The following is a 23,116-nucleotide window of genomic DNA, read 5'->3' on the forward strand; positions in this document are numbered from 1 at the left end:
GTTTGCTTTCCCCAGGAGCTAGCAAATGGAAAAGCTGTTTCCTCCAGCTCTTGCACACAGACAGCGTGCTCGGTGCCAGGAAATCCACCCTTAGTTTTGCTTCTCCTGTATTTGTATACTTTAGACATCTGTTTGCTCGTTTCTTCCCTTGCTGACCAACAAACGGTTCCCAGTTTACCAACAAACAGTTCCCAGTTTACCAACAAACAGTTACTGTTTCCCAAGAGCCACTTTCCCTGCTCTGCCCAGGCTGTAAATCCCACTCACCAGCTTTTCCAGTTAACTCCGTGCTCCCACAAATCCCTGCCCATCTCCCACACCCGGAAAGGTGGATTTGCATTAAGTAACTAATATCAATTCACCCATCCGCTTCTGATCCCCTCCTTGCACAGAATCTTTTCAGCCGGCTCCGCTTCATAATCACGACAGTGCCACAGACCAGGGCGAGGAGGACGATGCTGAAGCTCAGCAGCAGCCAGTTCTTCAGCACAGCCGGGGCAGAGCTTTGGGCGATGTGATCTAGGCAGAGAAGCAAAGGTACAGCGCCGGGTGAGGGCTGGGCGATGCCACGGGCCGTCTGCTCAGCCGCGAGCCTGATGAGGCTGTTTGCAGGGCCGTGGGAGCTGCTGTCGCACCCGGTAAAACCCCGGGGCACCCAGAGCCCGGCTGCGGCACTCACCGGGGCCCAGCGCGCCGTCGGTGCCACGGCCTACAGGGAATCCTCGAGTCTTGCACCTGGGGGGGTTCCAGCCCGGATCGCAGTGGCAGTTCTTGTTGTTATCGCACACCTGCACACACCGGGGTGGGCAGAAAACATCCCTCATGGTAGAAACCCCTACTGAGGGACAGTGCTCCGTCTCCAGCGGGATCGCTGCTTTCCCACCCGCCCCTGCTCTCCTCCGCACACCCGGCTCCCGTGCTGCGGTCACAACCAGCCCGCCAGCACCCCGCGGCCCCGCTGTGCGGCGGCCCCCTCGGCCTTCCCGGTGTTCCCGCTCCGCTCTTCCCCGCGCTGCCTCGCCGTGCGCAGCTACGCTGATCGCTTCCAACCCCATTTCCATTCTGTGCAGTTAAATCCTCTCGAGATACTCTTTTTCCAGTTTTCTGCTAATCTAGACAAGCAAATACTCCAAGCCCCTTTATCTCACTTATTTTTCACTTGGGACAGAAAGTAAGTTAAGTAGTCTCACCTAATTTCACCCATAACAACTCATGACTGATTTCAGAGAGCAAGCGTTAGCCCAAAACACGGGGCTGGGCAATTCACGGGCCAGCCTGTGGGCGTTTTAACAGAACGGCTCTCTCTCCTTCAGGCCAACGACGCTAACTTCACTGCATTGCTGTTACTTACGCCGTGCCCGTGGCATTTTTTCTGCACGTTGCAGTCATACTTGAGGACTGAATGTGGGTGGCACGTGCCATTCAAACAAACCTGAAAGACCACAAGGGAAAAAAATCCTGCTGGGTGCTTTTTCGTCACCCTTTACCACGCTTGCCATAACCCTAAAAAGGATTCCTAGCCCTAAAGAATGACCAAAAGTCAATAGCACAGGTAGTAATTACTAAAAACGTTACGTACAGACCACCTTTAACTCATACTGCAAAATGGCAACTATTTCTAAAACTGTTACGGTCGTGATAATTATATGGCGTTTACAGATGCTCGTGCGATATGTCTCACCTTCCCGGGACCACATTTTGTTCCTTCTTTTACCAGGAGAGGATCTAGCGCTGTGGGTCCACGCATAAAATCAAAAGACACGCACAGATGTTCTTGCACTTGAGCATAAATTACGGCACCCTTGACTTTTGTGAAGGGAATACGATTCGGGTAGGTACACACTAACTTTCCACATCCCAGATTCCTAAAAAATTCATTAGCACAATAAATTAGAACAGCACGCACAGCATCTGATTGATCGCAGTGCTGGAGACGTTGAGGTGCACGACGCAGGGAGGGGGATTTACACAAAAGAAAAACACAAGCGTGAAGTTTCAGAAGAGTTGAATCCTTGATAGCAAGGGAGAAGCCGTCCTAAGAACCATCAGAAAATGAAATCCTCGCACAATTAGCTGTGTGCTGAAGTTGCCTTCGGAAGTCTCCAGTTTCGCTACGCCACCGCTTCTCTAAAAACGGTTTCTGCAAGTCAATCCCGCCCAGCAAAAGAAAACCACACCGAAGGCGACCTTCTCACCGATTATCACTTTGCATCGACAGTAAAGGGAAGCACAAATTAAATATATGTTCCCAATTCAACGCTTTCCATTCCCTTGAAACCTACGGCCAGGAACAGGGCTGATAGCCGTCCTTCGGGTGGTTGCCACAGTGTCCAAACCTATCCTGCTGACTGTTGACTTCTTCGTAACAGGCCAAAGGAGCGTTTTTTGCACCTGGAAGTTTAGAAATAATACTGGTTACCACTGAGGGTAATACAGACTAAAATACCTCTGTTGCTTCTAACACTTGTCAGTTCTGGCCTCTGGCAGAGGAATATTTGGCTACTGCTCCAGTCCCATCGCTAGCCACCTCTGTTGGGGTTGTGGGACAGATCTCACAGACAGCGGCATGGCCTGAGCGGTCCAAAACACCTTCCACAACAGCATCAGGGTGTGTTTCTGGCTCGCCCTCCTCTCTGAGAGGCAGCGGGGCACGCGTGACTGGCCGTGCCCACGTTCAGCCTGAAAGCCCCGTGGAAGCTGTCCCCCTCTCCTGATGGCCCGTTCCCTTCCCCTCGCTGCAGGCGTGAGAAATCCATCCTGCCACCTCCTCTGCCCTTCCCTACGCTGCATGCTCCCGGTGCTCCCCAACTCGCCCAGTTCCACGCAAGAGACGGCGTGGGCATCCATCGTGCTCGGATGCCGCTTTCTGCCCTAGACCAGCCCTGCAGCTTGACGTCAGCACGCGTGACGACGGAGCTGCCCGTTACCTCTCCCGTAGAGCTGCCGGCACTGCAGGTCCGGAGACTGGCAGCGTCCCTTGTAGCAGTAGCCGGTGCCGTGCTCGCAGCCGTGCCCGTCCTGCACGTACAGGTCGGGGGGGCAGGACGCGGAGGCCCCGGTGCAGAACTCGGCCAGGTCGCACTGCGCATCGGCGGCGGGGCGGCACCGCGAGGTTTTCGGCCTGAACTGGCGGGGGAGGCAGAAAGGACCCTTCTCTCCATCCTCCCCCGCCCGCCGGCAGCGTCCCCTCTCAGGGGGGACCCGCACGGACCCTCCTGATGCTGTCCTGAGACGCATCCCCCGTCCCTCGGGACCCCCTCCGAGGCACTCGGCTCCCCACGCGCGTGACGCTGCCCCAGACAGCCTTCCCCCGGGAATATTCCTCCCGGGGCTTTCCGGGAGCTGAGCTGGGAAGCCCTTCCCCGGGAACCTCTCCGACTGCACAGCAGAGAGTTTGTCTCCGTCCTTCAGCACGGGAACATACTATTTCTCCCCAAATAAATAATGATCTTGTGATAATTATAAGAACGTGCCTTACCTGACATTCACGACAACAGAATCCAGAGGAGACAAAATGCAGAACAAATATTGTTACGTTTTTTTGGAGACGCCCATCCGAGCGAAACCAGAAAGCTGGTTGACAGTGCTGCTATAGAAGCTGCTACAGCTCCAAAGTTTAAAAATGGCCTTAACTTCTGCTAATTCTGAACACACCTTACCTGGCAATTTTCACAGCATAATCCCAAGGAGCACTTCATTCCTGGTTTGAAGTTACACTGGGTATTACAGCATTTGTCTAACGCACAGGCCTGCAAACGCACCAGAAATCATTATTTGCTGCAGGTTTCCCCATCCGCAGGATGACTGCTTGCCCAGAGCCCCCTCCTCCTAACAAACAGCGTACCGCGCAGGAGCCGAGGGAAGAGCAGCAATGCTGCACGCCTGCGTGTTACCCCCAAAATGCCTTACACACCCCCTGAGACCGCTTCCAGCTGACACCCGCTCTCAGGACCGGGAGAAAGTACAACCCTCCGCCGGAGCGCGGCACCCACCTCCGCCGCCCCGCAGTCGCACTGCTCGCCGGGCTCCACGACGCCGTTGCCGCAGACGGATGCGCGGTAGGAAGGATGATACAGAGATTGCCTGATGAAAGGGCAGTCCCTGTTCTGCTTCAGGAAGGTTTCAAAGTCCCTGACGCTGCAGCTGCTGAAGGCTTTGGCCCCACTGAGACGTCTGAAATAAAGCAATTATCCAGGCTTGGTTGTGTCACCCATCTACCGCTGCTCACTTCCTCAAAATCTCTCTGCAGTTCAAGAACTCATTCAGACGCCGGCACAAGGTGCCGTGGTCCCCTGGGTGTCTTTCTGTTCCCTCGTCAAACCTGATTTTACAACGCATTATTAAGAGAGACTGAGAAGCATTCAGAAATATCTTGCTTTTGAAACAAAAAGTGTCCATTTCTCAAGTCAAATCACTACTTCATACTTCATCGTTTCTATCCTAAGAACAACTCCATTTTTTTCTCACACTGTCTCAAGTTCCTTTTAGGATCTCACTCTAGACATGCTATTTTAAAGTATATTCAACATGCAATCACTCGGTAAAACTTGATTCAAATCATGTATGACTAATAACACAGGCAGAAGTGCTGGAAGAGCACGCTCTCCTGTTTAAAGCAAATGCAACTATTACTTCTCAAAAATAGTCACTAACACAAACATTGCATTTTTATGGCTGATATAGTAAAACGGAAGGCCAAAATATCTCAGGATTTCTAGTAATTAAAACATATTTTTACTTTAAGTCCTATTTTCTCATTGGCTATTCTTTTCCTAGTACTAACAAAATCAAATCTGAACTGTCATTTTTTTTCTTGAAAAATATTAGATTGACTGTTCTCTTCATGTTGGTAGCTACACATATATACCATTATAGACATACGTATACCTATACACACACACACACGCATATATAAATACGCTCCTCAGGCTTCGCAGGGAATGTTTCAGGCTCAGCTCGGCTGCAGCGACCGCTTCCCCTCACCCTCTCAAAGACCGAAAGCGTTTGAGGTACACAGCTACTGCGCGGTCAGTTCACAGGCAACGCTTCTTACAAAACTAACTTTTATCGCATTTACAGTAACCAGAAATTAAATCGGATTTGCGGATGTTCAATTTCTAAACATTAAAACTCAAAAAAGGAATGCACCTTGCCTAGCCTAAGTAAAACGCGCCCCAGGCACCTCTGATGAGAGGGCACCCGCGATCGTCCCCACCACGCGACCGCGGCACCACGCACGCTCGGCCAGGCTGCGGGTGACACGCGGCTGCGTGAGCCGGACGGCGCTGGCCACGGCCACGCCACCGACCTGGCGCCTGCCGGGGACCCCCGTCTCCCCCAGCGCGTCCTGCCCACCCGCCGCCTCTGCCCGGGACGGACCCGGCCGACTCACAGCGCCTCCAGGCTCATGAGGCAGATGCTCCCGGGGCAGCGGCACTCTCCGGAGCTGTCGTAGCTAATGCCCAGGCTGCGTCCCAGCAGCTGGGCCAGGAGGACGGAGAAGGACTCCAGCGTCACGGCCCCTTGGTACTAGAGGGAGGAGAGAGCAGGGCTGTCGCGGCTGCGCTTTCCCTGCGGAGACCCCGGCGGACCCCAGCTCCAGCTGCGGATGCTCCCGCCCGTGGGCGAGCTCCGGCTTCACGGACACTTGGGCTGGCGAGGGACAGGCAGGGGACAGGCAGGGGACAGGCGGCACCGTACCACGGCCACCGCGCCGGCAGCATTTCTCTGACACACCTTTCCTGGAGCTACTGCGCCCACGAACGGTGCTTGCTCCCTGTACCTGAAACACACGTGTGCTCACCGGCCGCCCGGCCCGGGACGCCCCGTCGCTGCCAGCCCCGGCCGGTCCCAGCTGGCCGTGCCAAGCTCGGGCAGGTCTCGCTTTAGCTTTGCAATACCACTGCATCCTCACTTAATTTTTACAAGAGGCATCACTGTCATAGCAAAGTCTACCGTTCAAAAGCACGTGGATTCAGCAGGTTGTTACAGTCTGCTCTTAAATAACGATGACAATTTATTCTTACAGGAGCAGATACGGCACTTCGTGGGGCTGCATAGTGGGGCTGGTCTGCTTCCACTTCAACAGCCGCGCCAGCACTTCTTCTCCGCTCCCCGCTGTCTTAAATGCGTTGTTATCCGTCCAGACCTCCACGGAGGACAGGGTAACTGCTAGGTTAAGAGACCTGAACATCTGAAAGTTTAACAAGAGAAGTGGCTGCTCCCATACGTCTCATTTCAAGCGCTGTTTGAATGTTTGTTCTCATTAGCGGCCACGCTGCTTCGGGAAAACAGACGGGAGCAGTTGGCAACTGATGACTGCTTTGTACGTCTGTCATGGAAAGGGTGAAGGAAATATAAAATGGAAAGACACAGAAGCGTATCCAAAAGAGCAAAGAAAAAATTAGCTCAGTAAGCAAGATCTAATAAACCCAAAGACAACCTAAGCTTCAATAGAGATATTAAATAATTAAACGTACAGAATACACTAACTTGTCCTTGCCTGCATTTTTCAGGTTTCCAGGAGGAAACACAATACTCCCCGTGATTTCGAGTCAAACGCTCACCCAGCTGTGTACGCTGCGTGCTACACAGGCAGGAGAACAACAGACTCGCTCCCCGAAGACAGAGAGATGGAAAGGAGCCGCGGTGGCTGCGGGCGCCTGCCTACGCGCACGACGGTCCCTCGGTGCGGCACGGGCCACGGGACAGCGCGTTATCTCAGAGATTTCAGGAACAGGCACTGCTGGCCTCCAGAGCAGCACGGATTTAGAACGTGTCTTTGTGTTGGGCAGCGGGGGGTAAAATCCCCTCCACACCTCCTGCCCCGGTCTGGCAAGTCCTAGACAAACCTGGAGCTCCGACAGATTAAACCAAGCAGTCAGAAGCTAACAAGCTGAGACTCCGTATTTCCAGAAAGCATGTTTAATTATTATCTTCTCAGAAATTAGACAAATCCTCCCAATACCTAGCCATTAGTTGGCTGAAATAAGCCACCAAAATTTCCATCTCAGTACGTATAAACCAGGCAAAACTTACACCGCTGAGCAAGCTGGAGACCTGAACTATCTTCTGTGTCACAACATAGTTGCCTGCACCCAGGTGGTTGTACTGAAAAATGACAAGGGATTATACCTAGGTTATTCGCCACGCCGAAGCACACGAGGTTGTCACGATCTTTCCCAGAGCGGCTTCTACCCACTGACCCATGGCCAGCAGGCCCAGACCGTGCAGAGCCAGGCAGGGCCCGCGGCAAAGCCTCATCGCAGCAAGGGCAAAGAAAATAAACACAGAAGAGGGACTGCCTGACACGGACTTACCAAAGCCCTTTCCAAAACTAGGTGGAGCGCTATCTCTTTCTGGTATTTGGACGCTAACTGGAAAAAAAAAAAATTCTTCACTGTTAATAATTCATTTCTCCATTTCAGTCACGAGGCGTAAGAAATGCTGACTTGTCTGAGGGGCCGAGACACTCAACCCTCCACGAGGCATTGCCATCTGCTAATCTTGTTTTCAGGGCAGAAAGCAAAAGCTATACATTAACACCTAGGGCAACACTGAAGCCTTTCGCTAAGAACATTGGCTCTCGGCTCAGCTGAACATCGGGGCCCTGGGACGCTCGCATGAACTCCATGGCCAAAGTAGCCAGCACAGCACTGCCAACCGTCTGCAAACTGGAGCGGGAAATACCCCCACTTCTACAAATCCATCAATAAATCCTGGACCCCTTGGCAATGTAGGCACTAGATGAGTAACGATCCACGCAACGCCCCATCGCGAGCACTGGCACTCCTGAACGCCCCCCTCTCATCTCTGTCCGTCCAGACAACACCGGACAAAGCTTCCTGCGGGATCGGACCCCTCCTCGCGTGACGGGGACACCGGCACCACCGCGAGGACGGGCACCCACTCACTTCATCATCTCCACGTGCTTTCTTCGCCATCTCCTCCGCTGTCAGCCTGCCGGGCCCTCTCTTGGGGTGGCTGTTGGCAAAGAGGGAACCTGCCGTCTGCTCATCACTCACTCGGTACACAAAGTGCTCGAACGCAGGAGAATAATCCAGGGGCTCGATCCCATAGCTGACGTTCTCAAACTGCAGCAAGCCCCTGCCAAGGTGACGGTGCGTCATTTGTCACCGGCCATTTGCCACCGGGCGCTGGCAGCCGCATCGGGGAGGCTGCCCCAGCCCCAGCCCCAGCCCCAGCCGCCTTCGATCGCGGCTGCCGGGGCATCCCGGGGCTCCCCCGCGGCAGCGGCCGTGAGCACTGAGGGGCCGGGCAGCGCGGGGAGGTGGCGGTTCGGTACCTGAGCCCCGAGCAGGTGCTGAGGGTCACTGCCGAGCCGGGGAAGCCATCGACGTACCCGCGGTAGTGGCAGCCTCCCTGCGTCGCGACAGGAGAAGGAGCCCCTTCCGCGGCCGTGAAGGCAACTCCAACAGGGGATGGCACAACAAGGATTTTGTGGACAATCTCTCTTTGGCCCGAGTCATTAAAAACAAATCCTAGTGTGAGGATGCGGCATGCTCATGGTAAGGAGCCACGCCACCCTTTTTGCCAAGCCGCACTGCTGGGGCTGGTGGCTCTTCTCCCGGTCTCTCCGTAGGGAATGGTAGCCACGGTCAGGATTACAAGCTTTGAAGCGAGCAAACTCAGCAACTCCAAAAATCTTCATAAACATGAATGTGACTATGCATTTGCAAGGAAAACTTTTTATTTCACCCCAGCACCTCCTGCCGTGATTAGGAGGCAAAAATGTGGAGAGAGAAGGGACGCGCTGCTCCCCGGCAGCAACCAGTGACATCCCCCGAAAGACCCAACAGCGAGGCTGCCCTGGAACAAGGCAGCAGCAGAAACACCGAGCAGGTCACCATTACCTTGATACGGGGCGAGTCAGAGCGCAAGGATCCCTGCTCGCCATATGTGTAAATCCTGAAATCATCAGATAAAAAGAATCTAGAACAGAAAAACAATAAAATCCTCTGAAAATGCTCTGAAATGGCCTTACCCAGAGTTTCTTGAGCTGATTCCAGGTCCTGCAGCCTGCGCTGGTGCACGGGCAGATCCAGAACGCGCTGGCATCAGGGCTCCCGGGCACGGACATCCCTCAAGCCCTCCTCCAGCCCCTGCCACCCCTGGGCGCTCGGCACCCACGCACGCAGCCCCTGCGGGCCCTGGGAGGTGCCTGCAGCGGGGCACGGCCCCGGCACCTGCAGAGGCTGGCGAGCGCCCGAGGGCGCAGCGCCAGCGTGAACGCCCGCGGGCGGGAATCGCCCCGCAGCGCGGCACCGTCCCGTGCCGGGGCAGAGCGCGCGGCCCAGCAGCCGCCGCCGGGGAACAGGGCGGCAGCGGGCAGAGGAGGCGACGCCAGGGCCAACTTACTGCTGCCGCAGGTGAATGGTGTACGGCCTCCCCTCTATCCTGAGGACGTAGGACACCGCGTCCTTGAGCGTGCGGAAAAGCGGAGAGAGGGGGAATTAGGAACGGGGGCTCTGGGAAAGCACGCTCCCAGGGCAACTGCAAATGCTGAGGGCAAGCACCAGAGCTCAGCAGAGCGTGCTCCCATCACCCGCACAGGCAGAACGGGGTTTCCTAAAACCGTCCCTCTACCAGTCACACCTCGGCTGTCACACCTCGCCTTCCTGTGCGCAGGTATCCACTCGCACGCTCACACAAACAAACTAACTTGCTAACTTCAGTACCGTCTCTCCAGCTCTTTTTGAGAGCAGCCTCTGGGGAACTGTGATGTGCAGCAGCATTTGCGAACCTAGGGAAAGAATTTGTTCTTAGTTATAGTCCCAGATTAGCGTCACACGGTTGTGCCCGTCAGCCACAGTCAGAAACACGTACGCCTGCGAGACACGGACAGAGCCACACGGACAGAGGCGGTCCGCACCTGCAGAGGGTCACCAACTCTACTTTCTACCCTGCTATCCTTCACCCACACTTGATTTTAAAGTATCTAGGTGCTTGCATAGAAAAAACCAAAACGATGTGCACTTACTACTGCGGGATCCGAGCCCAGGAATATGAGTGATGGGAGCGCGAGAGCAAGCTCCAGCTGAACAAACCCACCTCGCGCCAGGAGCAGAAATGGGGCTCAGGGAGGCCGGTCACACGCACATCCAGCACCACGCAAGGAACGTCCCCTTCAGCAGGAGCCACGCCACCTGCTCCGTCCCCGTGAGCATCCCTGTCCCCACTGCACGGCTGCCAGCGTTGCGCAGCTTCACACACTCGGCCGATGGACAAAACCCAACCACCACAATGTGCCTGCAGAGAAAAAGGGTGCCAGCCACGGCTGCAGCCCCTCAGCGCCCGAGAGCAGGATTTAACACTTGTTGAACGGCCCAAACTAAGCAAGCATAAAACCCTTCCACGGGATTCCTCCCGCCGGACGGTGTGCCGTGCTGGGAGGAGAGCATCATCCCTGTGCACCCCTGCCAAGCAGCCAGGAGGAGCAATCCCCCCCGGGGCCCACGCCAGCCGTGGGACAGACGGGCTCCCACGCCAGAGAACCTCGCCCCGGGCCCGGCGGCCCTGCCCTGGGGTCATCACCAGCCACGACACCCTGCCGCCAGCCGGGGCTCGGGCCTGGGGGAGCGCGGCCCTGGGGCAAGCTGCTGCCGGCGTCTGGGCAGCTGCCAGGCCGTGAGGTCAGCTCCCAGGGTGTGACATCAGCTGCCAGGCCACGATGTCAGCTTCCAGGGTGTGACATCAGCCGCCAGGCCGTGAGGTCACTTTCCAGGGTGTGACATCAGCTGCCAGGCTGCGATGTCAGCTCCCAGGGTGTGACATCAGCCGCCAGGCCGTGAGGTCAGCTTCCAGGGTGTGACATCAGCTGCCAGGCTGTGATGTCACTTTCCAGGGTGTGACATCAGCTGCCAGGCCGTGATGTCACTTTCCAGGGTGTGACATCAGCCGCCAGGCCGTGAGGTCAGCTTCCAGGGTGTGACATCAGCTGCCAGGCTGTGATGTCACTTTCCAGGGTGTGACATCAGCTGCCAGGCCGTGAGGTCAGTTTCCAGGGTGTGACATCAGCTGCCAGGCCGTGAGGTCAGTTTCCAGGGTGTGACATCAGCCGCCAGGCTGCGATGTCAGCTTCCAGGGTGTGACATCAGCCGCCAGGCCGTGACGTCAGTTTCCAGCACGTCAGTGGCACGAGGCCGCGCGGGTGCCCGGCGGGGAGGGGTGCGGGGGTTCGGTCGCCGCGGGGCAGCGCCGCAGGCGGGATCGGGGGGCCCCTCCGCCAGCGGGGCCCGCCCGCCCCGGGGGCAGCGGGGCCCGGGCTCTCACTCACGCAGCGCGGCCAGCAGCGCGGCCAGCAGCGCCAGGCGCGGCCCCATCCCGCCCGGCCGGTAACGGCCCCGCCGGCCCCGCACACAGGCGCGGACACGCGGCTCCACCCAACGCCTTTATTTTAGCGCCCGCGGCGCGGCCCCGGCCCCGGCCCCGGCCCCCGCTCCGGGTCCGGGTCCGGCTCCGGCTCCGGCTCCGGCTCCAGCTCCAGCTCCGAGTCCGGCTCCGGCTCCGAGCGGTCGCTGCCCTCCTCGGCGGCGGGGCTGCGCGGAGACCCGGAGCGGCGCCTCAGCCCCGGCCTGGCTCGGGGGTCACCTCAGCCCCGGCGGGGATCGCCCCAGCCCTGGGGAATCTCCTCATGTCCCCCCCAGGAATCACCCCATAACCCCCCGAGGGAACCACCTCAGCCCTGGGGAATCTCCTCGTATCCCCCCGGGAATCACCCCGTACCCCCCCGAGGGAATCACCTCAGCCCTGGGGAATCTCCTTGTATCCCCGCGGGAATCGCCCTGTGCCCCCCGAGGGAATCACCTCAGCCCCCCCAGGGATCGCCTCAGCCCTAGGGAATCTCCTCATATCCCCCCAGGAATCACCCCGTACCCCCCGAGGGAACCACCTCAGCCCCGGGGGTCACCTCAGCCCTCCCAGAGAAACACCGTGGCCCCATCCCGTGCCCCCCAAGCCCCCCAGGGATCCCGTGGCAGGGAGGGCCCCACTCACCCCTCTGTGCCCGGGGGCTGCCGCCCGCAGCACCGGCCCAGCGCCTGCCGCCGGAGGATGAGGCAGGCGGCCCCGGCGAGGACGAGCAGGAGGAGGCAGGAGCCCAGCACCGGCCAGGCCAGCGTCATGTCCTCCAGCACTCGCCGCAGGGAGAAGCCTGGCAGGAGGCAGCCCAGCTGGCAGCGGGGCCGGGACCGCCACCCTCCCTGCCTGCGCCGGGGACCCCGGCCCGGCGCCCATTCCCACCTCTCTGCGGGTACTAACCGCCGTCCAGCACCTGGAGGCCACCGTCGACGCTTCCCCCGACGTGGGATCCCTTCTGCAGGCAGTCAGGGGGCTTCCAGCCAGGGTAGCAGTGGCAGTGTCTCTTATTATTGCACACCTGAAAAGCCCGGGGGCGGGGGGTGAAAGTTTGCAATGAATTCATGCAACGGATTCTCCTGCCCAGACCGGCATCGGTCTTGCTGCCACTGGCCGGGTTGGGACAAGGCTATGTGCGCTTATCGGCATTCTGGCAGTTTAGAAAGCGTATCAGGCAAGGAACGCACCATGAAGCGCAGGCTCTAGTAGCCAGGAGACATTGAACAAGCATAAAACATCACCCCCCCGCAAAACCCGCCTGCGTTTCTGGCTGACGAGCAGAAAACAGGAGCGGCTTGCCCCGGCCGTCAGGCGGGGGTCCAGAGAGCCCGGCAGCCCTCCCTGCATCGCGGGGCGGCTCTCCTCCCCCTACAGCCACACAACGTTTCTATCTACCGGCTCCCTTGCCCTCAATTCTACGTCCCTTCTATTTTGCTTTCTTCCCCGCCCCCCTCTATAAACCAAACAAACCATCAAATTCTCCATTTCAGTGAACAAAAACTGCCGCTATGTTTTGATACTGGTCTTAGGACCAAGAGTTTAAATGGTTTCCCTCCATGTACCAGCTGACAAGGGCATGATTTCGTAGCGGATCGGCCCAAAATGGCTCTGCAGCCAGCTCCCACGCGAGCCACAGCAAACACGCGCGACAGAGCCACCCGCCCCCGCAGCGACTTACGCCGTGGCCGTGGCACTTCACTTTGCTGTCGCAGTCATATCCCAGCACCGAGTGCGGGTGACAAGTGTTGTTGATACACACCTAGGAAAAACCACAGCGGCTCCAGCTCAGCGTTGCTTTACCGTCGCAGCACTCGGCGCGTCAGTCTTTCGTCCCAAAAGGGAGCGAAAATACGCTACTTCTAAAAAAACTGTGCTTTTAAAAAGCTACGTATCCTGTCTTGGGGCTGGGTTATGTCTAATGTTTACGCCATGCCAAACGTCACGTTTGCGTGTTTTTACAGCGTTTGTAAATATCAAGTACAGTTATGCTGCAAAGGAGCAAATAGTCCTAAAACCTTTTTATCATCTACAATTTATACCTGACATTTTAGATCATTATAAAATGTTTTCTTACCTTTCCAGAACCACACTTTGTACCCGGCGGAACCAGAAGAGGATCCAGCCTTGCTGGTGCATTCAAGTAATCCAAAGATACGCATAAATGCTCGCGCACTTGGACGTAAAGAACGGCGGCGGCGGCTGATGCAAACGGAGTGCTGTACGGGTACGTGCAGATTAACTTTCCACACCTGAGATTCCTATAAAATGGGTTTGCATAGGATGCGTATCACATACGCACTTACCTGATGAAACACTAAAAACATTAAACAGCACAACGCACGTCTGGAGCGCTGCGTGGTAAGAAAAACCGCAGCAGGACTGGGAAGTCCACGACACGATCGGCAGCGTAAGGGGGGACGCCGCGCTGCTAACAAGGAGAAGGCACGCGTAACCCCGCTGACTGCTTCACAAATCTTGCTGCCGGCTGGAGCCTCGGTACTTGCCTTGTCTGCAAAGCCCCGATCACACGTGCGCGTTTGTGCCCTTTCCCTGGCGCCTACCTCCAAGCACAGGACTTATAGCCTTGTCTGGGCTGGAACCCGCAGTGTCCAAATCTGTCCTGCTGACTATTGAGTTCCTCGTAACAAGCCACAGGAGCATTTTTTGAACCTTCGAGTTTAGCAGTAACAGTTATTATCATGTAAAGGAAGACAAAGGGACGTATTATGGTATCTAATAACTTCCTAATTCTTCACCCTGTTCACAGCAGAACATAGATGCTGTTCACTAATGAGAGAAAATGCAATACCTGTCCCTGAGCTGCCAAACCCGCAGCAGTCCTGAACTCCAGAAACACGGGGTTAGCAGCCAGCAGGCCAGCTCTCTGGCTAAGTGCACTCACAGACAATCATTTGCTTTTTTTGTTGCCGTTTTCATTGCTATCGCTGAATAACCGGGAGAACTATGTGCTACTGAAGTGCGTATTAACCAGATTCAAAACGGAGCTTGAAAAGCTTGCTAAAGCTGCGTCCTTCCCTCCTTGGGTGCCGTGCCCGCGCCACCCCTCTGCCCTCCTTTTGGGCGCTGCACCCACCCTCCCCAGGCACCCCAGCCCCCGCTCTCCCTCCTGCCCCCAGCCGCCCGCGCAAGAAGCCGGGGCGCAAGGCACAAGTCTTGCGCGAGCACTGTGCCTCCTCGCCCCTCGGGTACGTCCAAGGCGGGCCCTAAACCCCCTCCTGCTTCAGCAGGTGCTGGAAATGGGGTTCAGGCTCCCAGGGAAGTATCCGACATGAGTGAGCAACCAACCACAGCCCTCATTTCCCCTGAAACCAGGCTGAAAAGACACAGTGAGACCAGCCTGCGACTGGTGCATTAGAGAGCAAAGACACAAACTGAGTATTGTTACTACTGCAGCCACAGCCTGCACCTGGGCAGCACCAGTAGCACCAGTGCAACCAGAGCAGCCCCTGCTACCTCTCCCGTAGAGCTGCCGGCACTGCAGGTCCGGAGACTGGCAGCGTCCCTTGTAGCAGTAGCCGGTGCCGTGCTCGCAGCCGTGCCCGTCCTGCACGTACAGGTCGGGGGGGCAGGACGCGGAGGCCCCGGTGCAGAACTCGGCCAGGTCGCACTGCGCATCGGCGGCGGGGCGGCACCGCGAGGTTTTCGGCCTGAACTGGCGGGGGAGGCAGAAAGGACCCTTCTCTCCATCCTCCCCCGCCCGCCGGCAGCGTCCCCTCTCAGGGGGGACCCGCACGGACCCTCCCGACGCTGTCCTGAGACGCATCCCCCGTCCCTCGGGACCCCCTCCGAGGCACTCGGCTCCCCACGCGCGTGACGCTGCCCCAGACAGCCTTCCCCCGGGAATATTCCTCCCGGGGCTTTCCGGGAGCTGAGCTGGGAAGCCCTTCCCCGGGAACCTCTCCGACTGCACAGCAGAGAGTTTGTCTCCGTCCTTCAGCATGGGAACATACTATTTCTCCCCAAATAAATAATGATCTTGTCATAGTTATAAGAACGTGCCTTACCTGACATTTGTAACAACATAATCCAGAGGAACACTTCACTCCTGGCTTAAACCGACATGTTTTAGTACAGCATTTATCCTTCAAGCATGCCTGGGGACACATCGCAAAACCATGTTATTCTACTTTTTTGCTCTCCCAGAGATTGTTACTGTCAGAGGGTCTCCTTTTCCTTCTTCTCCCCAAAAAGCTACACTGGGGCAATATCTAGCAGAAGAAAGTCGGCAAGGCTGCGATCAGATCGATGCCGTCACAGAAAACGATCTAAAACCCGACATCATCCTTCTCGGGCTGGCCTCTGCTTCACTTGCGCCCTTAGTCTCAAGGGTTCATTATTCTAAACATAAAATGTACACATTTCGCCATAATTCCTGCAGCACCCACCGCCGCCGCCCCGCAGTCGCACTGCTCGCCGGGCTCCACGACGCCGTTGCCGCAGACGGCCGCTCTCCGGTAGGAGAGTCCGGTCAAGCGGGGTCTGCTGAAAAGGCACGCGCCTCCGTTGTGCTTCAGGAAGGTTTCAAAGTCCCTGACGCTGCAGCTGCTGAAGGCTTTGGCCCCACTGAGACGTCTGAAATAAAGCAATTATCCAGGCTTGGTTGTGTCACCCATCTACCGCTGCTCACTCCCTCAAAATCTCTCTGCAGTTCAAGAACTCATTCAGACGCCGGCACAAGGTGCCGTGGTCCCCTGGGTGTCTTTCTGTTCCCTCGTCAAACCTGATTCTTCAATGCATTGTTAACAGAGACTGAGAAGCATTCAGAAATATCTTGCTTTTGGAGAGAAAAGGTCTCTATTTTCAAATTAAGCACGGAATCGCTAATTTAATTATTCTTTTTTTCCTTGTTAAAGGAATAAAAGCAGATATTTCTTATTTGTTGTCATTTTTGCAACAGAATGACATTTGTCGAGGACACCTCTGATGAGAGGGCACCCGCGATCGTCCCCACCACGCGACCGCGGCACCACGCACGCTCGGCCAGGCTGCGGGTGACACGCGGCTGCGTGAGCCGGACGGCGCTGGCCACGGCCACGCCACCGACCTGGCGCCTGCCGGGGACCCCCGTCTCCCCCAGCGCGTCCTGCCCACCCGCCGCCTCTGCCCGGGACGGACCCGGCCGACTCACAGCGCCTCCAGGCTCATGAGGCAGATGCTCCCGGGGCAGCGGCACTCTCCGGAGCTGTCGTAGCTAATGCCCAGGCTGCGTCCCAGCAGCTGGGCCAGGAGGACGGAGAAGGACTCCAGCGTCACGGCCCCTTGGTACTAGAGGGAGGAGAGAGCAGGGCTGTCGCGGCTGCGCTTTCCCTGCGGAGACCCCGGCGGACCCCAGCTCCAGCTGCGGATGCTCCCGCCCGTGGGCGAGCTCCGGCTTCACGGACACTTGGGCTGGCGGGGGACAGGCAGGGGACAGGCAGGGGACAGGCGGCACCGTACCACGGCCACTGCGCCGGCAGCGTCTCTCTGACATGCATTTCCCGGAGCCGTCGCGCCCATGAACGGTGCTTGCTCCCTGTACCTGAAACACACGTGTGCTCACCGGCCGCCCGGCCCGGGACGCCCCGTCGCTGTGGGTAAGTGGGGGGTCCCGGGTCTGCACAGTCCCCCTCGGTCCCCCGGGCTGCTCTGCTGTCCCCCGGTGCCCCCTGCCAGGGTCTGGTGGTGGCCGGTGCCTGTGCCGAGTGCCCGGCAGGGACTGGGGCTGCAGCCGTCCCCTGGCAGGGCAGCAGGAGCCTCTCCTCAGCCACGGGCTGCCGGGGCGGACGGCACAGTCGCGTTCACTACATCACCACTGAAAGGCCGGCTAGAAGGTATGCCTTGAAAGAAATGCTTTCAGAATATTAAGGAATTAGGAAATATGTAGGAAATATGTTTCTTTTAAAAAAAAACATTTTTCATGGAAATCTTTATAGTCCAACTGACATTGGTTTAACTGATTTCTACCCTGTAGCCTTTAACGAGTAAGCAAACCTTTCTCTTACACTAATAGATAAGCTATGTCATACGACCGCAGAGCGAGATATGACTGTTTCCACTGTAAAAACCGCTGCAGAAGGTCATCTGCTTCCCCTGCTGTCGATATCTTATTCTCCTCGGTCCACAGCTCCAGGGAGGACAGCACAATGGTAGTATTAAGAGGATGAAACATCTGAAAGCGTAACAGAGGAAACGCCCGCTCGCATGCCTTTCCTCCGGCGCAGAATCACAGCGCTATACGCAATAAATCACGGAGGAAAAGCCAATTGCTATTGCCAGTCCCTGAACGGCATCTGTACGACAAAGAGAATGAGCAAACCTACAAAATAAAAAGATAAACCAAGAGGCGTGAGGAGCTAATCCCTTCATAGGAAGGGTTTCGTGAATAACTTGTCATTGTACGCATGAATCGTAACAGCACCAGTGACGAACAGGGTTGGAAGTTGCTTATAAGCCCCTGAGTGGGAACAGATTAATCGCCTGGCGGACCAGGGAGACGCGATCCGCAGCGCAGAGAGGGGAACGATCTCGGAAGCCCCAAGACGCTGGACTCGGGCTGCCTTAAGGCAAACCTCCTGCCTTGTTGTACACCGGCGTGAGACGTTGCCGCCCCGTATGGAAGGACGGTAATTGGTAGCAGATTGCCGTGTCGAGAGCAAAATCTCCTCGGGAAACACTTCACGGGTGATAAATGCCAGGCGGGTGGAAACGGGGGGGCAGTGGCCAGGTCCTGCGGATTCCTGCTCCATTCTGCTGACCAGAGCTTTCCTCGATGCCGACTTGTCGCAGCCTCACCCCAAGCAGCTAACCCTAACTCCAGCCCGGACCGTCCCGCTAGTGCCGTTACAGCTTTAAAGGAGCCCATTTTCACAGTTGCTAAGCCAAACCTTTGGATTAGCCCACCGGGACTAAACCCCTCGCCCACCTCTGACCAAGTCTGGACCAGGCTGCCGAGAAGCCGGGAGCTCCTCCAGGCCACGGCCAGCCAGCGTGAGCCACAACCTGACATTTTACACAACCTCCTCCTAAAACCAAAAGCGGCTAGGAAATAGGTGGCCGTTACTAACGTTAACCCACCCCGTCATCTTACTACAATACAAACCAGACTTGAAAACTTACGTTGTTGACTAAATTGAAGACCTGGATTATCTTCTGCGTTGCAGCATTCGTGTCTGAACCCATATAGTTGTACTGAAAAATAACCCGAGAGGACGTGAGAGCAGGCAAGGCATTGACCACGGTGAAGCAGAACGATGCTGCAACGCTGACGCGATTGCCAACATCCAGTCGTGTAAACGCGAGCTACGAACTTTCGTTCTTTCTTTGCTACAAGATCACAGTACACGTAACTTTTCAAAAGGGAAAATACAGAGATAAGCTGGGAAGGGGCACCGTTTCTATGCTCACAGAAGGCAAATACAGGAGAAAACGACTGGCAGGGACTCACCAAAGCCTTGTCCAAAATTACGTGCACTTTGAAGTATTTGGGAGATCGTGCTGCAGCTGATAGCGGCTGGAAAAGAAAATGGTCTCCGATGCTATTTATCCCTGCGTTCTATAGCCACCTTATTCCTGAGGTTTGCTACGCTACTCAAGCGTCCATTCAAAAGCAATGCTTCGATGCCATCTTCAAATTAGCCGTTAGAAGCCATTCCAGCGTAGCCATTCGGACGTTTTTCAGAAGCCTTTCTACCTTGGCGATGCCTCTCGTTAGGCATTGGAGGGTAACAATCCACGCGACACCCCACGGCAAGCACGGCACTCCTAAACCCTCCCCGTCCGTCCAGACGACACCGGACAAAGCTTCCTGCGGGATCGGACCCCTCCTCGCGTGACGGGGACACCGGCACCACCGCGAGGACGGGCACCCACTCACTTCAAGGTACGTGAACGTCAAGATCATCTCCTCCGCTGTCAGCCTGCCGGGCCCTCTCTCGCGGTGGCTGTTGGCAAAGAGGGAACCTGCCGTCTGCTCATCACTCACTCGGTACACAAAGTGCTCGAACGCAGGAGAATAATCCAGGGGCTCGATCCCATAGCTGACGTTCTCAAACTGCAGCAAGCCCCTGCCAAGGTGACGGTGCATCATTTGTCACCGGCCATTTGCCACCGGGCGCTGGCAGCCGCGTCGGGGAGGCTGCCCCAGCCCCAGCCCCAGCCCCAGCCGCCTTCGATCGCGGCTGCCGGGGCATCCCGGGGCTCCCCCGCGGCAGCGGCCGTGAGCACTGAGGGGCCGGGCAGCGCGGGGAGGTGGCGGTTCGGTACCTGAGCCCCGAGCAGGTGCTGAGGGTCACTGCCGAGCCGGGGAAGCCATCGACGTACCCGCGGTAGTGGCAGCCTCCCTGCGTCACGACAGGAGAAGGAGCCCCTTCCGCGGCCGTGAAGGCAACTCCCTCGCCCGCCACCCGAGCAGCACGTACTGGACAGCAGCTCTACGCTGTAGCACTCACGGTACAAAAACCCCAAAGCACTCCCAGGTTACCTTGATACGGGTCGAATCAGAGCGCAAGGATCCCTTCTCATTAGACGCATAAATCCTGAAATCGTCAGATAAAAAGACGCTACAAAAGAAAGGAGTAAAGTGAAGCACTTAAAATAGTGTCTCTTACCCAGTTTCTTGAGCTGATTCCAGGTCCTGCAGCCTGCGCCGGTGCACTGGTGCTGCCAGAGCTTCTGGCAGATCCAGAACGCGCTGGCATCAGGGCTCCCGGGCACGGACATCCCTCAAGCCCTCCTCCAGCCCCTGCCACCCCTGGGTGCTCGGCACCCACGCACGCAGCCCCTGCGGGCCCTGGGAGGTGCCTGCAGCGGGGCACGGCCCCGGCACCTGCAGAGGCTGGCGAGCGCCCGAGGGCGCAGCGCCAGCGTGAACGCCCGCGGGCGGGAATCGCCCCGCAGCGTGGCACCGTCCCGTGCCGGGGCAGAGCGCGCGGCCCAGCAGCCGCCGCCGGGGAACAGGGCGGCAGCGGGCAGAGGAGGCGACGCCAGGGCCAACTTACTGCTGCCGCAGGTGAATGGTGTACGGCCTCCCCTCTATCCTGAGGACGTAGGACACCGCGTCCTTGAGCGTGCGGAAAAGCGGAGAGAGGGGGAATTAGGAACGGGGGCTCCCAGGGCGACTCCGAGGCGGAGGGCAAGCCCAAGAGCTGGGTGCCTCCGCAGGGCGCGGGCAGGGCCCTGCCGTGCCCGCCCCCCCCGCCGTGCCCTGCCTGCCGAGCTGCCGCCTCTCCCGTCGCGTTTGCGGGCAGCCGCCGCGGGACCGTGAGCTGGGACAGCACCCGCCAGCCTGGAGGGGAGAGAGACCCTCCAGTGCCCGGCCCCGGGGGGACGGGGGGCACCGGGGGGGACGGGGGAGCGGCCCCGACTCACGCAGCAGCAGCAGCAGCAGCAGCGCCCGGCGCGGCTCCATCCCGCGGCCGGTAACGGTCGGGCCCCGCCCGCCCGGGGAAAGCAGAGGACGAGAGCACCTTGTACAAAACCGGTCTCTTTATTGCTCGTTTGTCTCTTTACAAAGGGGGACGGTAACGGCCCTTTCGTCAGAGCCCGACGGGACGGGAGCCGCGCGGTTCCGCGGAGCGCAAGGGTTTAAACGCGCGTGGGACGCGGCCGCCGCTTTCTCCAGACCGACTCGGGGGACGGGGAGAAGCGTACGCTTTAAAAAGTCAGTAGTCATCTTCAATATTCAACGCACACAACATTTGAGCTATTTCCTTTCCACAGCATCGCTTCTAAAAACCGCATGTTCGCTGCTCTACACCACCACCCTGCAAATATTGCTAACGTGCATGCTGGAAGTATAAAAACTCTATTAAAAGGCACCATTTTCAGCATAGTTTTAGTTCACGCGTACAGCTTCAAATACGAGGCAGTAGGTCGCTCGCTCTCGGATGAGTTCATCCCCTGGATTCCCTCCGAACGCGGCCCACCCCAGCCCTGCGCCGCCTGGAGAGGCTCCCACCGGCGCCTGCCTCCTCCAGCTGCAAAGCTCGTCCTTACGGACAGACAGACAGCCCAAACCGAGTCCAATACAACAAAAATTAGGAAGTGATTATCTTGGAACAGACCCCCCCAAATACGCCTGGTGATATTCTAGGTGATGTTTTACATATTTTAATAGTGTTATAAACCTTAGTCTAAGTTTATGGGAAACCACAGGAGTTCAAGTATTTTATTACTGCAAATGCAAACACTATATATATATATATTTATATATGTATATACAGAGGAAAATATTCTTTTTTTTTTTTGGCAATATTATGGGGGTTTTTAACAGATTGAGTTTGTACTCGGTGGCTAGCACGAAGTGAAAAAGCCAAGCACTCTTTTCAGTACTTACTTCACTTTTAGCAAATTTGTGCAACGGATTTCTATTTGTGACCGCCAGCCTCCAGCTCCTACCCCCGGCGCAGCGGCATCCCGCCGAACAGACCTCCTCTCCCCGGCCAGCACGCCAACTGCGAAACGCTCCTTCGCAGAAAGGGTTTGAAAGTCTCGTTTAGTCGGGGGTGTAAAACGGAGGGCAGTCCAGTCTAACGCGAGTTAGCCCGTATGCATCCTGACTGACACTAAAACGGTTCGAGGGTTAGGTGAAAAGGTCGCAACAGGTTTCTGTTTCGAGGGCTCGGAGCAGCCCAGGCGGCCTAGGCAGAATTTTTTGCTTCTTAGTGTTCATCAGGGACTGCTACTCAGCCTTGAGACCCAAATTAAAACCCAAGAGCTCCCCGTTTTTTAAAATCCAAAATATGGCCACGTCTTTTCGTACCTTCATTTTCATTGCCCGTTCACGGTATTAGTGGAAATTAGTAGAGGATTCTCATTTAGCAACTCACCATTACTAATTTAAAATCATTAAACTTAGTGCTCATACAGCACAGCTTAGTGTCAGTCAGCATGAAAGTAAGAATTTAAGTGCATTATTACATATCAATAAACATATATACATGCATAAACATGTTTACAATATATTTATCTTCCTCTGAAAAAGTACACTGATACCTTATTTCACTTGTGCCATTCACGTGTAAATGGGTAACATGTTCCAGTCCATGCAAAGTGATTTTAAATTAACTGGCCAGATTTCCTTGTTTTGAAAACGGTATGGGTTACGTCAATTCTTCACCGTACGTTTAGGAAGACGACAACAAATCGGACAATTTCATCGTTAGGGCTCATCGCAGAACTGGGGAAACCAAAAGCAACTCCCAAGTGCTGTACTTTAAAGATTATTTCGCTGCAGGCCGCTCCACTTCCAGCTGGGCAGCCCTGCTGCAGTTTACAAAGCCACAATGCTCAGATCTAAGAACGGGTTAGATGTTTTCAGTTCCTGTAGCTTTGGTAGAGGTATTTAGTTTAAAGTTTTACATTCCTCATTTCGATATCTCGTTTGCCTTGTCCCAGGCTGCAGAAGGAAGGCTTTCCGGGATTGCCACCGGCCACTCAACGCGAGAAGGATAACTGCAATTTCAGCTCTGTCTCAGCGAGCGGGTCAGCTCACGTGAAGGCCCCAAAGAAGCCGAAAGCTATTTGGGAGGCAAAGGTGCCGGTCGGGAAGGGAAATACTGTCCCTGAGGTAAACATTTTTGCTGTGACGGAGGAGGTCCCCGAGGTGCACACTTCTGTTGCGGAGGCGGCGGCCTACAAGGGGACAGAGAAGCCGTCGTCAGTCCAGGCGGCCGCATCCAGGACGCGCGTCCCGCTCCCCCTCGCCCGGCGCCAGCACCGCGGCCGCTGCGGAGCCTCCCCC

At 56.6% G+C, this 23,116-nt stretch overlaps 3 protein-coding genes across 3 annotated transcripts in view; all 3 read right to left on the reverse strand.

Annotated features, from left to right (window-relative positions):
- Nucleotides 1-358: 358 nt before the first annotated feature.
- Nucleotides 359-11,342, reverse strand: LOC309601701 (disintegrin and metalloproteinase domain-containing protein 32-like; the record flags this gene model as incomplete). The annotated part of the gene is made up of 18 exons (XM_082334868.1): nucleotides 359-519; nucleotides 680-788; nucleotides 1,352-1,432; nucleotides 1,682-1,865; nucleotides 2,283-2,391; nucleotides 2,928-3,126; nucleotides 3,660-3,749; nucleotides 3,993-4,173; nucleotides 5,393-5,529; nucleotides 6,044-6,193; nucleotides 7,039-7,110; nucleotides 7,914-8,106; nucleotides 8,306-8,382; nucleotides 8,874-8,952; nucleotides 9,379-9,440; nucleotides 9,810-9,848; nucleotides 10,200-10,269; nucleotides 11,293-11,342. 18 exons carry the CDS (start codon nucleotides 11,340-11,342, stop codon nucleotides 359-361), a joined length of 2,043 nt encoding a protein of 680 aa, XP_082190994.1.
- Nucleotides 11,343-12,011: 669 nt separating this feature from the next.
- LOC309601702 (disintegrin and metalloproteinase domain-containing protein 2-like) lies at nucleotides 12,012-22,147 on the reverse strand (the record flags this gene model as incomplete). Its single annotated transcript, XM_082334869.1, has 14 exons — nucleotides 12,012-12,172; nucleotides 12,280-12,397; nucleotides 13,055-13,135; nucleotides 13,451-13,634; nucleotides 13,938-14,046; nucleotides 14,851-15,049; nucleotides 15,783-15,969; nucleotides 16,526-16,662; nucleotides 18,493-18,564; nucleotides 19,250-19,439; nucleotides 19,639-19,715; nucleotides 19,856-19,934; nucleotides 20,373-20,434; nucleotides 22,136-22,147. 14 exons carry the CDS (start codon nucleotides 22,145-22,147, stop codon nucleotides 12,012-12,014), a joined length of 1,668 nt encoding a protein of 555 aa, XP_082190995.1.
- Nucleotides 20,859-23,116, reverse strand: part of LOC309601546 (disintegrin and metalloproteinase domain-containing protein 9-like) — a gene marked incomplete at its 5' end in the record, with an annotated part of 30,441 nt that continues 28,183 nt past the window's right edge. The window contains one exon of the mRNA XM_082334597.1: nucleotides 20,859-23,007. Within this exon, the coding sequence (XP_082190723.1) occupies nucleotides 22,893-23,007 (115 nt within the window). The 3' untranslated portion in view covers nucleotides 20,859-22,892. The remainder of the gene's footprint in view (nucleotides 23,008-23,116) is intronic.

The sequence above is a fragment of the Platalea leucorodia genome (genome assembly GCF_965183815.1).
Source record: "Platalea leucorodia genome assembly, chromosome: W".
Lineage (NCBI taxonomy): Eukaryota > Metazoa > Chordata > Aves > Pelecaniformes > Threskiornithidae > Platalea > Platalea leucorodia.